General features: G+C 38.0%; 1 protein-coding gene and 1 long non-coding RNA gene across 17 annotated transcripts in view; one reads left to right on the forward strand and one right to left on the reverse strand.

Moving 5' to 3' along the window:
• The window catches only part of ANK2 (ankyrin 2), a 694,188-nt gene that overhangs the window by 355,146 nt on the left and 324,141 nt on the right, over window positions 1-14,901 (reverse strand). For 6 of the 16 annotated variants that reach the window (XM_079154593.1, XM_079154592.1, XM_079154609.1 and 3 more), the window contains exon 1: window positions 7,388-7,486. The exons of 5 other annotated variants lie outside the window; for them this stretch is intronic. In XM_079154593.1, coding sequence (XP_079010719.1) covers window positions 7,388-7,471 — 84 coding nt within the window. In that variant the 5' untranslated portion in view covers window positions 7,472-7,486. Of the gene's footprint in view, window positions 1-7,387; window positions 10,931-14,901 lie in introns of those variants that run through there. 5 more of the 16 variants (XM_079154616.1, XM_079154612.1, XM_079154603.1 and 2 more) reach the window with 4 other exon arrangements.
• LOC306670132 overlaps window positions 1-14,901 on the forward strand; it is a 417,629-nt gene that overhangs the window by 217,637 nt on the left and 185,091 nt on the right. The window lies entirely within an intron of this gene.

The raw sequence follows: 14,901 nt of genomic DNA on the forward strand, positions 1-14,901 counted from the left end.
CGCAAAGTAGGCTAACTTAGCAATGTTAAAATAAGATAACATTATGATAACACATACAGTAAAAATGAAAAGAAACATTTTTTTCAGCTAATATACAAGGTTTTTGAGTTCTTGTACAATTGTTTTAGATAATTAGCAACCTGGATTATCCATACCTGTATTGCATAAGATAAAAGCAACAGGCTGATTATTGGGTGATTTCAAGACATATCCTTATTAGATTTTTAGGATGCTTGATCTGGAGGCTTGATTACTGGAATTTTCTACTGACTGTGGAAATAAATATACAAAAACAAATTTATATGCAACAAAGCCTCATAAACAAAATGAGGGATAAAAGAGATTAATGCTGTAGGAAAACATAGAATAAAGCCCCAAAACAAGATGGATTACACATATAACCCTGGAGCTGACCAAGGCTCAGAGTATAGGAAAACCATGTAGAGTTCATCCACAGAGATTTTGACTCTGAGCTGCAACAAAGCTCTCAACAGTCTCCTAATCTGTAATGTGACTTGGAATTATATGGCTGACTTTGCCCCATCAGAATTGCCTTCTTTCTTCAAATTCAAGTACTTGTCACAACCGGGGGCTCAGTGTTACTGCTCAACCATTTGTAGTGCTTAGTATTTTAAGAAAATCACACTGATTGCTCATCTTTCCGCAGACTCCTGTAGAGTTTACTTTTGGGCAATGCACATCACAATGCTTTTGTTATTATTGATCATATGACGATTACGTAATACTTATAATATTTCTCTGGATCACTCATTAGTTTTTTCTTCGGTAGAAATGTCTGCTCAGATTATAAATTCCATGAAGTTATCAATCATCAACATTCAGCCCAGCAATGCCATAGCAGACCAATATCAAACGTCGCAGTGAGGGAGCCTTCCTCTGGGTAGGAGATTAACTAAATTTAAACTGAGGCAAACAGGCTGATTTTAAGAAATTGAAGCTTGTTAAGCAACTGTCAGAAATCAAGGTCTTTGTCTTAATGAATATAAACACAAATTAGTGTTGTAGAAAAAGATAATAGTTGTCTTCAAGATAACAGAAAAACAAATAAAATCCAGATCGGATGATTCAAAAGATCTCATTCTAGAATTAGGCAGAATGCTAATTAGATCATATTTTACTATCTCCCTCCCGTTTTTAAAAACTGGCCCTACTTCAAGGTTGGGAAAGTATTTATAGATTTCAAAGAACAAGAAATACTCTATAACATTTACTTAAATCACGTGTATAAAATCCTTAAATTTTTTTCTATCACAACATTGTCTTATTTAGTAGCAATCCCAACTCCATCCTGTCAGAAAAAGGAAATTGAGATGGTAACTTTGTTTGCTGTGATGAATCCTGTGAGTGACCAGCAAGATAAAAATAAGCAGTGGATTTTGTTTCTGCTACTAACAGGAATTAGAATGGAATACAAGCAGGAAAGAAAGCAAGCTGTAAGCATATTTATAATTCAGCATGCTCTGAATCATAACAAGACAGAAACAAATATGGATGAGAAACGTTAAGGCTATTTCAATATGAAATCACATGTCTCTTTGCAAACTTTATCAAAAAGGAAAAAAGAAACCTCAAGTACTTCAGAGAACAGCGGATGAAACAGAACCATTAGTAGACCGATTACTGAGAATATCATAGTAACAAAGTTTCTCAGGAGAATAATTAGAGCTAAAATTGTGAGACTAGGATTGTTTTTTTTTTTTTTTATGCTGTACTAATTGAGCATGCTGAAACCACATGAAGTTACCTACTTATTTGATATTTTGTTGTTGTTGTTGTTTCTGTTTTTGTGGGTTTTCAAAATCTAGTGTGTTATATAGACTAATAGGAAGGAACATCTACAGCAAAATATCACAAAATATAAAAATGAAAGGAGGGAAAATAGAAGCATTGCTTGGGAGAATACTATATATAGGCATGAAGGAAATTGACTTTATATATTGTTCTCATAGAACAGAGTGAACATTTTGGAGAATATCTAATGGACTGGTACAAGATGGGAAGCAACATTGAGAGAAAAGAATGAGGAAGGAAACATTGAAGACAATAACAAGCTTGCAGGAGGCTCAGAAGAGTAGTTTTGGCACCTACCTGACTTCCATGGAAGAAAAGGCTCAAGATAAGTCATTAGAGGAATAGTAGAAATGTCTATCACCTCTCCAGCATTACCCCACATAGTCTCTGAATCTTATCTATGAAACTGAGATCCTACTCAATGAGAGTAATTTGGAAGATTGAGACAGCACATGTAAAGCAATTCTAGAATTCAGCCATAAGTGTAAGAAAAAAAAATGCTTTCTATGTCTTGTGTCATGGACACTGTTATCTAGACTTAAAGGAAACAAACGTTAACTGTGAGATCCAAGGAATACCGTAACCCATCTAATGGAAATTAGAGATTCTTCTAAAAGAACTCAGCTCCATCACTGCTGACCACATTAAAGTCAACAGTTTTAAACTTGAGCTGCATAAGAAAGAGTTGTGAGGCTGTTAAAAGTCCAGGAAGTTTCTGGTACAGTGGGTCTGAAGTGGGTCCAAAGAACAGAGCCCAGATAATTCTGGTAGTTGTGGTCAGCAGAAAGCACTTTGGGAAACATTGTTCAAATCAGGATATTGTAGGAAATTAACAACTACTAACACATGAAACTATCAGTGAAAAAAAAATCAGTATCATAAAGATGAGTTGATAGAAAAGAAAAAAGAGACAGAGAAAATCACAGAATACAGGTTGAAAGGGATTTCTCCAACCAATAAAATTTTCATCATCCCTGACAGATGGTCACTTTGAACACCTTCAGTGGGAAAATTGCTGTCTTCAGGCAACACATGCTATTTTGGGTTACAAATTGATGTTTTTAAAAAAGGGCAAATTGTAAGTTATTTGGAAAACTGAAGAAATGGGGATATTATTCAGGATGAATTATGCATGAAAGCCTTTCTAGAATTGAATTAGATAAGGCACCAACTTTAAATTCAAAATGAATTTGAAGACGAGACTATTTAAACATCCAAATGGGTCTTCTACCTAATTCCACTTAAAAAGACCATACTTTCTGTGACTTCTGTAAAAATAAACCTTTTGATATGTTTGTCAATCATATCATGGTGCCACATTTCAATCACACATCTGGTGATGTCTTTTATCTCTGTAAAAGCACAGCAATAAAAAATATATAGAACTAAAATATTTTGCAATACTTATGAATATTTTAATGATCCAGATCAAAGTATCTTCAAACAAACACAAGGTATACTACAAAGCCATTTTATTGTACTATTCTGATAAAAACAATAATGCTTCTATTTTCTTTTTATCTTTATATAATTTATAAAACTTGGAATGGAACCACCATTTGACCCAGCTATCCCACTCTTCGGTATATACCCAAAGGACTTAAAATCAGCATACTACAGTGATGTGGTCACATCAATATTTATAGCAGCTCAATTCACAATAGCTAAACTATGGAACCAACATAAGTGCCCTTCAACACATGAATGGATTAAGAAAATATGGTACATATACACAATGGAATATTACTTAGCCATAAAGTAGAATGAATCATGGCATTTGCAGGTAAATGAATCGAACTGGAGAATATCATGCTAAGTGTAGTAAGCCAGCCCTCCAAAACACAAAGGCCAAATGTTCTCTTTGATATGCAGATGGTAACACACATAAGTGGAAGTGATAGAAGTTCAGTGGATTAGACAAGGGGAATGAAAGGTAGGGATGGGGGATGGGAATAGGAAAGACAGAAAAAAAAAAAAACAAGAAGCTTTTATAGAGTTCTCTGGGATTTAGAGTAACTCAAAATTCTCTTATACTGTTCTATTTTCCTGATTCCTGATGCTTTCTTCTAGTCTAGGGTTCTAGTTAATAATTGTAGTTGCCCCCATTTCCTCTCTCCCCAGAACCAGCACTAGAAGGTCTAACCCAATTCTGCACCTTGGGTAATATCATTTCTGTGAAATGACTGAGCTTTAAGGAAACCGTTTTTTAAAATATCAGCCATAGTTTTATCTCCAATTTATTTTCCTCGGACACTGCAAAGCATCCAATAATAAACACATTTCTCTCTCACCAAAGGTATCATTGTGATCAAGTCTGAGAAAAAGGTAAGTAGCCGCATGAGCTAGGCCATGGTGGTCTCTTGTTGAACATGAGCAATTTCAGGGAGCATCAGACAAGGTCCATTATAGAGCAAAACAGAAATAACGCAACTCCCTTATGTCTTAGCATAGACAAATCATGGACATTGTCCAAGCCACAAAATACCAAATATCCTTCTCTTTTGCTAAATGAGAGATTTCTGCTTCTTTGCCAATCATAGGTTTAGTAGCACTCTAGTCTGCCTTCCTATGGTTGAGATTTATCAGAGTCATATAAAACCTTATCCCTGCTCTGTGAGAGTGCCCCATCCAGAGAATAAGCCCCACTCTGGTGGACCCTGCTTCAAACCACTTAACCAAAGCCCATAGCCCATGAGTTCTTTCTGGTACCTATTACTGAGATGCACCAGGGTTCCCATGTGCTATTGTGAGTCATAAACCCAACATGTTCAACCACAAGTATAATCCTGGTGGTCTCTGGTGGGCATTGCTATCTCAATTATTGAAGCCAAAACAGACATTTTTAAGTAAGGCTGAAATAATTCATATCCTCAAGGTACTCACCAAAATTCAACTTCTCTTTGAGCCTGTTATCTCAAGTGGCAAAAGACCCTAAGAAGAAATACTTTTGTGAAGTGCAGAATAAGCAAGTGGTTATGGTTTATCCCTATACACTTGACAGAGACAGAAGCGTGTTTTCATGACAGCTGTACACCTAGGCCACAGAGGGCCCTGTAACCCCTGTGCTTAGACGAAAGAATTCACTGTGACCCTCTAGTAGAAAAACACAACCGAGTTAAGCAGTGTGGCATTGACTTTGCTCCAAGTCCTGCCTTTCTCAGATTTTATGCTCATTAAGAGTATTATCTCTTATTATTTCCTCATCAAAGCATATTTAATGGTCTAGATTTAAATGTAAAAATTTAAGTCGCTTGCTATGCAAAATAATCTGAAACCATTGGATACATTTATGCAAATCTCAGTAAATTGGATGAGATTAAAAGTTTCCAATTATAGCATATAACTTTTCACATTTTGAAAAGCAACTACTACCTTTAAGCAGCAATATTATATCCTGTCATTTCTGCTTCTCTCAAACATAGACTTTTCATCTGAAAGATGTATTACATTATACAACGTCCATTTAAGAAAACAGTAAGAATACCCAAGAGTTACTGCCATCTACTATATATTAAGTAATGTTCGAAGAATTGTATACCCATTATTACTAATCCTCAAAAAATACCAAAAGATATGTGCAATTATTCCCTTTTTTACAGATCAGTACCTGACTATGATGTGGTCCAACATACAATATTAAAGGGTAGAACTGAGATTTGAACCTACTCACATCTGACTTGACAACCTGAGTGTGTGTGTATGTGTGTGTGTGTGTGTGTGTCCTATATCACGTTTTTCAAGAGCAATTTCATGTAAGTGAAATTACTTTAAACTCACAGTCTCACAGTGCTTTAACAACCATGTATCTGTGAATGTATGCACACACACACACACACACCACACACACACATTCAAAAGTTGCTGTTAATTGCTATCATTTTAGCTGTAAATTTGGAAAAGAATATACTTATAAAATAAATTTGAGGAAACAGAGCTTTAAAATATCATAGTTATTACACAGGATGATTTTGTTGTCTCTATGCCCTCTAATGCTTTGAGATGGTTTTGAGCACGTGAATTTAGAATCATCATTTAGAGCTCAAAGTGACTCTAAGATTCATTTTCTACTCCTTTAGCAGTGCTGCTAAGTATATTGTTTCTAAGGTCGCACAGGGACTTCAGAGAGAAATTAAGAGAATTTCAAAATGATAATGTGAATTAAAGCAAATTTCTTTATATATATATGTATATATACATACACATTCTTTTTCTTTTTATTATTATTAATGTTTATTAATTAAGTAATACTCCTCACAATTATCCTCGAATGCTGGAAAGACAGAATACATAGGTACAAAAGGACATTCTACCAATGTTTCTGTCTGCCCTGAATTATCCATTTGCCTTTTATCAGACTGCATCACTACCTTCATGCTGTTATTAAAAAATTTTTCACATGGGGGTATGCTTGTTTTTATGGAATTATATGACACTGTACAAATATACTACTCTCTTGTCTGTTGATACAAGGAGCTTTTAAATATCAGAGATTTCAAATTATTTAGATTTTTAGGAGACACACATCTAGAATTCTGAAACATAATGCAAATTCAACTTTTGCAAAATGAAAATGTTCATTTGTTTATGATCATTATTTTTGTAATCGACTCATTCAAAAATCCAAAAACATCAACCAATAGAAACCATTTACATTCCAATCGTGTTCACACACATCCCCACCCTGGATATTATTGCTCCAGGACATAACCGGATTTTAGGAGAATTTCTTGACAAAGCATCTCTTTCAGAGGTGGGGCTCAGGAGCCCTGTGAGGTGGCAACAGTTTACCAGGAGTCAGACCATAAAGAAAGAAGTGCTGGACTGGGTGGGGCCGAATAGTTTGCATCTTTTCTCGCTGCTTCTCACTGGTATCACTTCTCTAAAAATCAAGGGTATGGGGATGTGTGCCAGAGTAAGAAATCCTACAGACTGCTTTGTGTGCCCAACCCTCCCCACCCCATAATATCTTTAGCTGTTTGTCTTCATCATGAAAGAGCTATCCCACTAATGTCTGGGAAAGCGGCAGAGATGCTAAGCAAACCAAAGAAATATCATGCTGGGGATCATATTTCTCCTGTCACAACAGTCTTTCTTCGTGGGGAGAATTTACTTAGCATGAAACCAAAAGGCATTTGCTGTCCAGCCATCTCAAGATCATCTCTGAGCAAATGCATCCGGCCAAAAACCTGCCTTTTGCTTCACAATCTACCTTGCTTCACACTCTGCCTTTTAAACTCACTCACTCTAAAAATAAAACGAGTCTCTCTGTACCAGGTCAACACCTGAAGCAACCATCGGTGGCCCCAAGCCTCAATCACCCACATGCTGAACACACCTCATCTGTGTTCACTTCACCAGGGTCCAGTCGCTGTACCCATTATGAACCAGGGTTCCTTTACTGTTCTCAGAAAGCAGCCGTTTGCATCTGCCTCTTTAAAAAGCAAGGCTTGGCACTGCTGCAGGCTATAGTTACTCGTAGGCTCCACGGTTTCCAGAGCCTTACTGATATGACACACTCACATGCACACATGCACACACGCATCATATACAGACATTCCTAATCCTGGCAATGTACCTTCTTGGGTCTTTTCCTTCTCTGACTGCTGCCATTGAACTTCTCTCCACTGTCGCTTCTCTGAGCTGCATCTTCGTTCATCATTTTGAACAGTTGGGAAAGAAAATAGCTGTGCCATCAAACCCTGCCTCCTGTACAGACCACTAGCAAGTATGCACTTACTGGAGGAAAGCAGGAGGAGGAGGAGGGGTGGGGAAGGGGCGCGCACTGGGAGGGTGAGGACGGTGACGTTGCCATGGCAGCAGCTGCCACAACTGTTTATCTGACTGCATTGTTAAATCTGATTCAACCAATTACCATCAGGGACGGGCTACAATGAAGAAAGCCTTGGAAAAAAGAATGCTGGACTCGGATGATTTGGGGACTCTGCTGGTTGGTTTTCGACACGCCCTTGTTTCGATCAGCTCTTAACCCATGCACAAAACCCGCACTTAATTTTCTTCCTACAGGTACTTCAACACAGAACAGACACAACGTGTGATGAGGAAACAATGACATTCTTGAATGTGTCTCTGAATCTGAACCTGAAGGGATACATCTTAGCTGGTCAAGACGCTGGTTGAGAAACTGGATTAGCTATGAATATTATAAACTGAATATAAGAAAGTTACATGTTTAAGATGTTATTCACTTGATTTAACGTTATAATTGTTTAAAACTCCATTCAAGGATGACTTCTATCATAAAGCCTGGAGAACAGCTCCCCCAGCATCCAGGCAACACAGACCACTCCCTCATTCTGAGCCTCCTCTTTCATTGGAAAGCTCTGACAGAGCACCTGTAACACCAGTGCACAACTGCACAACTGTCTTTTCCTGACAGCACAAGGAGTTGTGTGTGTGTGTGTGTGTGTGTGTGTGTGTGTGTGTGTGTGTGTTCAGGAGGGAAGAGATCACCGAGTTTCTCTGAATCAAACAGGATGTATCATTCGTTCATTAATGTCAGTTAATCAATGTTACTTAAATGAGTAAGACACTATAGGTAAGACAAGCATAAGAAAATTTTATAACTGACCTTGGAAATTTTCTAAACCTAATTCTATTGACTGATGAATAAAACATAATCCCTACTCTCAAGGACCTTGAAATAAAAAGTTGCAAAATTCTTTTAGACAGGAGAAGAAGAGGAACCTTATTTATATAACAAGAAACCCAATTTCACCTATTGCAACAAGGTGGCCATATTTGTATGTTTAAACATTAATTGTGGATGCAGCCAAAACCCAATATGCTATGTACAAAAATACCCACACATACATACTGAACACTCATCCCTGTTCCTAGAAAACAAGCCCCAAGTGCAATACACAGAATATGTACAAGTGAAATAAAAAATGAGAACAAGGAGATAATGTATATAAATGCATTTTGAAGATTGAAGGTGTCTCTGTAAACATGTTTCTATTAATTCCATCATTATCATTACAAATATAGACAGTTTTCAACTCAGAAAAGCGTACCTTACACATTTTCACACATGAAGACAACAGCAAGGTTGGGAACTCGCCTTTCCATTAGAAAGAGCAACTAAATTCACCTCTTTCCTCATTGCTCTTTCTCTCTGCCATTTTATTCCTAAGACCCATGCCACAGTCCCATCTGGAGTCAACCCATCTAGTTGCCTTGGCTCCTTCCACCTTTCTTCCAGACTTGTCCCATCAAGAATACCTGCCCTCTTTCCATTGTCTCAGTGACTCTTTGGATCCCACAGCCCATCCCAACAGGCGCTGAGCCTCTTTTTCCTTCAAAAATAAGAACGGCTATAGAAGCTTCCAGAAACCCAACTCCCACTGTCATTAGAGTGCTCACCAAAATCCCCATGATAGCCCATTTCCTTCCACTTTCCTCTCACACATTCCATCACCAATTCCCTCACCTCTCCCCAATAGGCTACCCTTACTTGATCTTTCTTGGGAGAAACTTTGGCCTGGAAACTGGATTCATTTACTCAATAAATATTTATTGAATATCTACCATGCGCCCAGGAACTAAGCACAAGGGATACACTGTCCTATCCCCCAGGGACATAGTGGCAAACAAAACAGGTAACATTTTTGTAATCATGGTGCTTATATCCTAACAGGAGAACTAGGTGGTAAACAACAATATGGTGGTTAAGTACTATGGGGAAGAAAGGATATAGAGCAATGGGAGACAAATGTTATTTTATACAATGTGCCAGGAAATGCTTTCTAGAAATCTGAATGAAGTAAGGGATCAAGTCAAGCAATCATCTGAAAGAAGGATATTCTAGGCAAAGAGAATGGCCATTCAAATGTCCTAAGATGAGAACATCCTGGCAAACTTATTGAGAAAACTATAATACTATCAAAACTGGAAAAGAAGAAAAAAGAAGGATCTTTACAGCGACTGAACCTATAAGAGAAACATGCTAGAACCTTCATTTCCAATGGATGCCAGAATGGGCTTTTCAATGAGTTCGATGGTGCAGTTAAGAGCATAAATTACTGTTTTCACATCACCTTGATGTGAAACTGATGAAAACTGAAAGCAAATGAACTTCAGATTGCAACAGCTTATGAATTAGCAACTTTTTATTATGTGTGGACAGCCTCTTGTAATAGTGCCTTTGTCAACAACCAAATGCATTCAGGTGCATGGATTTAAACACTCCGATTCAGCCTCTAATTTTGACAACCTGCTAAAAACACTGGCTATTCAGTCTTAGTCCTTTTTTTTTTTTTTTTTTTTTTTCTTCCTCTGCTGAAACAAACTATCTGAGACTAGGAAATTTATAAATAATAGAAATTTACTTCTCAGTTTTGGGAAAGTGGGAAGTCTAAGATCAAGGCACCAGTAGGTTCAGTGTCTAGTGAGGCCTCAGTCTCTGCTGCCAAGATGGCACCGGAAATGCTGTGTTCTCACATGGTAAAGGGACACAAGGGCAAATGAGAAGACCTAGCTGGTTCCCTTTTATAAGATCACTAATCCCATTATGACTTACTGATCTCCTAAAGGCTCCTCTCCCCAAACCATCACAGTAGGGGTTAAGTTTCAACATGAGTTTTGAAGAAGGCACAAACATTCAAACCATACCAGTATTGTTTTAGAATATTATTTTAATTTTCTACAACACATTGGCTTTACAGAGTGAATTTACTGCACAAATAACATACCTGAACATCTACACTCAAAATAAAAAATAAAAATCTCAACCAGAAGATAAATAGGTACTGGTGGTCTTCTATTGGTTACACCAGAAGGTAAATATTCTACATGTTGGGAATGTCAAGGATCTATTATAAGCATTTGGGCAGTCATTCTTCCTCTCTAAAATTTTCAATCAACTTCTTTGTACCTATCTGCCAGCCATTCTTCAATTTCTATCCTAATATTATAGTTTTAGTAAGTACATCCTTGACTGGACTCCAGGCTCCCTGAGGGCAAGCGTCATGTCTATCTTGATGTCCCTCACAGAGCCTAAAACAGAGCATGGTATGCAAAAAGGGCCTCGGCTCTTTTTTAAATGAAATGAAGTTTTTTTGTTTGTTTGTTTTTTTTTTCTTTTTCCGTACTAAGAATTGAACTCAGGGGTGCTTAACCACTGAGCCACAACCCCAGCCCTTTTTATATTTGACTTAGGGCTGGGGGTATAGCTCAGTTGGTAGAGCGCTTGCCTTGCAAGCACAAGGCCCTGGGTTCAATCCCCAGCACCGCAAAAAAAAAAAAAAAGAAAGATTTTATATTTGACTTAGAGACAGGGTCTAAGTTGCTAAGTGCCTCCGCTAAGTTGCTGAGACTAGCTTTGAACTTGTACGATCCTCCTGCCTCAGCCTCCCGAGTTGCTATGATTACAGGGCTGGGCCAGCACATCCGGCTTTTTTTTTTTTTTTTTTTTTTTTTTTTCTCCAATCTTTACCATGTGAATTTGAACTTATTAAATTTCTACATAGGATTTTTTTCCCAAATCTTAGATTTTTCTTTCATTTTGTGAACTTCATGATATCAAGAAGCTATACAAAAACTGTACTCCAGGTTTGTATAAATGTCAAAATATACTCTACTGTCATGTATACTAAAAAGAACAAGTAAAAAAAGATTTTTAAAAATATTTAAGAAATTAGAATTGTTGTCTATAAAATAGCAATAATGATAATACCTTACATTTTAAAACATTTTACAATTTATAAAATCTTTTTTACTCCTGTCCTCATGGATATACCCAAGCACCTGGAGCAATACTGGCATATGGCAGACCCAGAAGGATTATTGAGTGACTTCATGGGATTCTCTCAACCCCGTAGGAAGAAGGCTGATATTAATCACAGTACAGGTGAGAAAACTGGAGTAAAAAGCAGTTTTGGTAACTTGCCCAAGGTAACAAAGTTAATAAGACATAGAGCTTAAATTCCTCTAATTTGAAGGCCTTTGTTCTTTTATTAAATCATGGCTGGCTTCAATGAAAAGCAGCCATTTAATAAAGTGAAGTAAGATGGGCAAAATCTGAGATGGAAAATGCCAAAAGCAGAAATCACAGTCAAATGACAGTGACCCATGAAGAAAGAGGAAGAAGCCTTTATTGGTTTTATGTCAAGCATATTTTATAGGCATAGAGATTTATAGATGACTATATTAATTTTAATATGCCTACTCTATTTTATTAAACATTAAAGATAATTGTATTACAAAATCTAACACGTACTACTTTTTTTAATCATAAGATTATTTGAGCAGGGTAAAATTCCTTGAAGTATAAGCAATTATGTCTTACAGATAGATTATCTTCCAAAGTTCACTTATGAGTCAGAGTTGTCTAGTGTTAGACATGCAGTTTTCACAGAAACTATTTTATAAAGGTTCATTCAAAATGATTTACCAATCACTATTAGGGCAGAAAAATCTTAACAATCTTAACAGAACTGGATAGAGGTTCACCAAACCATTTCCCTCTTCCTTTTGGGCACATAGGTAGACCACTGTTAGGGGTTAAACTGTGTCCCTCAAAGGGTGTCTTTGAATATTAATCCTCAGTGCCAGTAAAGGTGACCTTATCTGGAAATAGTACCTTTGCAGAAGTCATCATGCTAAGATGAGATCATAATGAATTAGAGTGGGCCCTAACTCAATGACTGGTGTCCTTGAAGAAGAGGGAGAAGAAGAGGCAAAGGAGACACACATAGGAAAGGCCATGGAAATTGGAGTGAAGCACCTGCAAAGAAAGGAATGCCAAGCAGGCCAGCAACCACCAGAACTCAGAGAGAAACAGGGACAACCTCTTGATCTCAAACTTTTAGCCTTCACAACTGTGCGAGAATAAAGTTCTGTTGTTCTAACACATCCAGTTTGTGAAATTTTGTTCTGGAAGCTGTAGAAAACTATACAACCGTATTTTCCTACCTCCCTTGCAATCAGTTACAGCCACGTGTCTTGGTTTTCACCTGAAGGATGTGGGGGGAAGTGCTCTCCACTTTGGGGGTCTAGTTAATAAAACCCTCCCACGAGTAATTTCCTTCCCTCTTTACCCATCTTCTGGCTAAATACAGAGGCAGACATAGCTTAGAATGTGGAAACGCAACAGGTTGGAAAAAGTCTGAGTCTTTGTATCAGTGTGTAGAGTCAGGTCCTTATTCCCTCGTGTTTACCTTGTAGAGCAGGAGAAATGTTTTTCTCACAAGTCTTTAGTCGCTGATTTTGGTATTATTTTTTAAATCAGTTAACTTACAGTGGTTAACTTATTATAGTGAGGGGCTGTAATCGCATTTCCACTTGAGAATGCCTGGTGTATGAAGATTTACTCAATGCATCAAAGTTCTCAGCTGTTGGAAATGGAACCTATGTCTGGGAGTAAGACCTTAGTATGATCAGAAAAGGAGCTCAAGGGACTAAAAGAGGATCAGAAGAGTTAAGGAGAGGAATATCGTGTATCAGAGGTAGGTAAGGAGAAACAAATGCCTGAAAGGTTTATGGGATCACCATCCCACAGCAGCTTCTCCTTTCCTCCCACTTCTTTTCCTGGATAAATTCTTTGCTTGCTTTCCTGTTGCCTGAAGTCACTGCTCTGACCTTGGTGATCTCCCTTCTTGACCCACTGAGAATATGAACACAGAGCACTCACCTCTCTTACAAGCAAAAATATATAGATGTCTTGAAGTTGTCTATGGATTCTTAATTTTTGTTTTTGTTTTCTCTTTCTACTTTTGATCAATGGGGGAAAGATATAAATTACAAGGATAGCAAACAAAGGGAAAACTCATCTTCTCAAAGTTCACAATCACAAAGCGCTGGTGTTTGTGGGATGCACACAGCGCTGGGCTCAGATGTACCTCCAGGCCTCAGGGTTGCCCTCCTCCAGTGCCCTTCCTGAATTGCCAGTTGTTTTTCTCTAGTCTTATTCTATATTGTTCTTCCTCCACAGAAGACTTGGAAAGACTATGCAGTATTACACCTCCTGGAAGCTAACGTCAGGTTCGTCAGCCCAGCAGGAAAGCTTCTCCATTTTTTTTTTCTCCCTGTTCATGCAGTTTCACTTTCAATGTCAGCAAGAAGTAGCTCCTCTCCCTCTCATAATCCTTTCCTTCCTTTCACCTATATATTCCCCTGCCTCCTTCACTTATTCCTTTATTCGTTCAACAGGTATTTATTGGTTGATGGGCTGCCACATGCCAGGCTCCACACTAGATGTTAAGGTTTTGACATCAATTAGATCGCTGTTGTCCTAAAAGAACTCACAATCAATAGGTGGGGATGGACCTCCCAGTAGAAGTATAATGACCATCTGCAGGGAAGATTGAGGGTGTATGGAGCATGAAACAGAGGCACCCAACCTAGTCTGAAGGAAGAGGTTATGTTTCTAAGAGGAAGTGACTTACAAATCGAGAACACCTGCTTTGTGAGCTATGACACCTAAATGGGAAAGGAGGGGTCTTGTGGGAGTTGGGGAAAATGACCTAAGCAGAGGCAACAGCAGGGGTGGGTGCCCTCTAGTGGAAAAAAGTGGCATTTGCAGAACTGAGACAAGGCTTGTGTAGGTGGACGGTAGCCCCAGGGCAGGCCTACAATAGTGGCCAGCCTTATAGTGTCACCAAGTATAACTGTGCATAGATTCATTATCCCACATAGGTATCTGCTATGGACTGAGCATTTATACTCACCCCACCCATTCATATGTTGAAATCCTAACCCCCACTATGATAGTATGAGGAGGTGGATTCTTGTGAGTGGTATATTAGTCAGGGTTCTCCAAAGAGGTAGAACCTATGGGATATATATACACAGAGAAGAGGGAGATTTATTACAGGAATTGCTGGTGCAATTATAGAAGCTAAGAAGCCACACAAGATATCGTCTGCAAGATGAAAACCAGGAAAAGTAGTGTGTGATTCAGTCTAAGGTTAAAGGCCTGAGAACCAGGAGTTCTGAAGTGTAAAGGGGAGAACTTATAAAGAGAGAAAATTCACATTTTGTTCTACTGGGCCCTCAATGGATTGAATAGTGCCTCATGATATTTGTAAGAAAGGATTTTCTTTATTCCATCTTCTGGTTCAATTGTTGTTA

Source organism: Sciurus vulgaris, assembly GCF_902686455.1.
Source record: "Sciurus vulgaris genome assembly, chromosome: 9".
In the NCBI taxonomy this organism is placed as follows: Eukaryota; Metazoa; Chordata; class Mammalia; order Rodentia; family Sciuridae; genus Sciurus; species Sciurus vulgaris.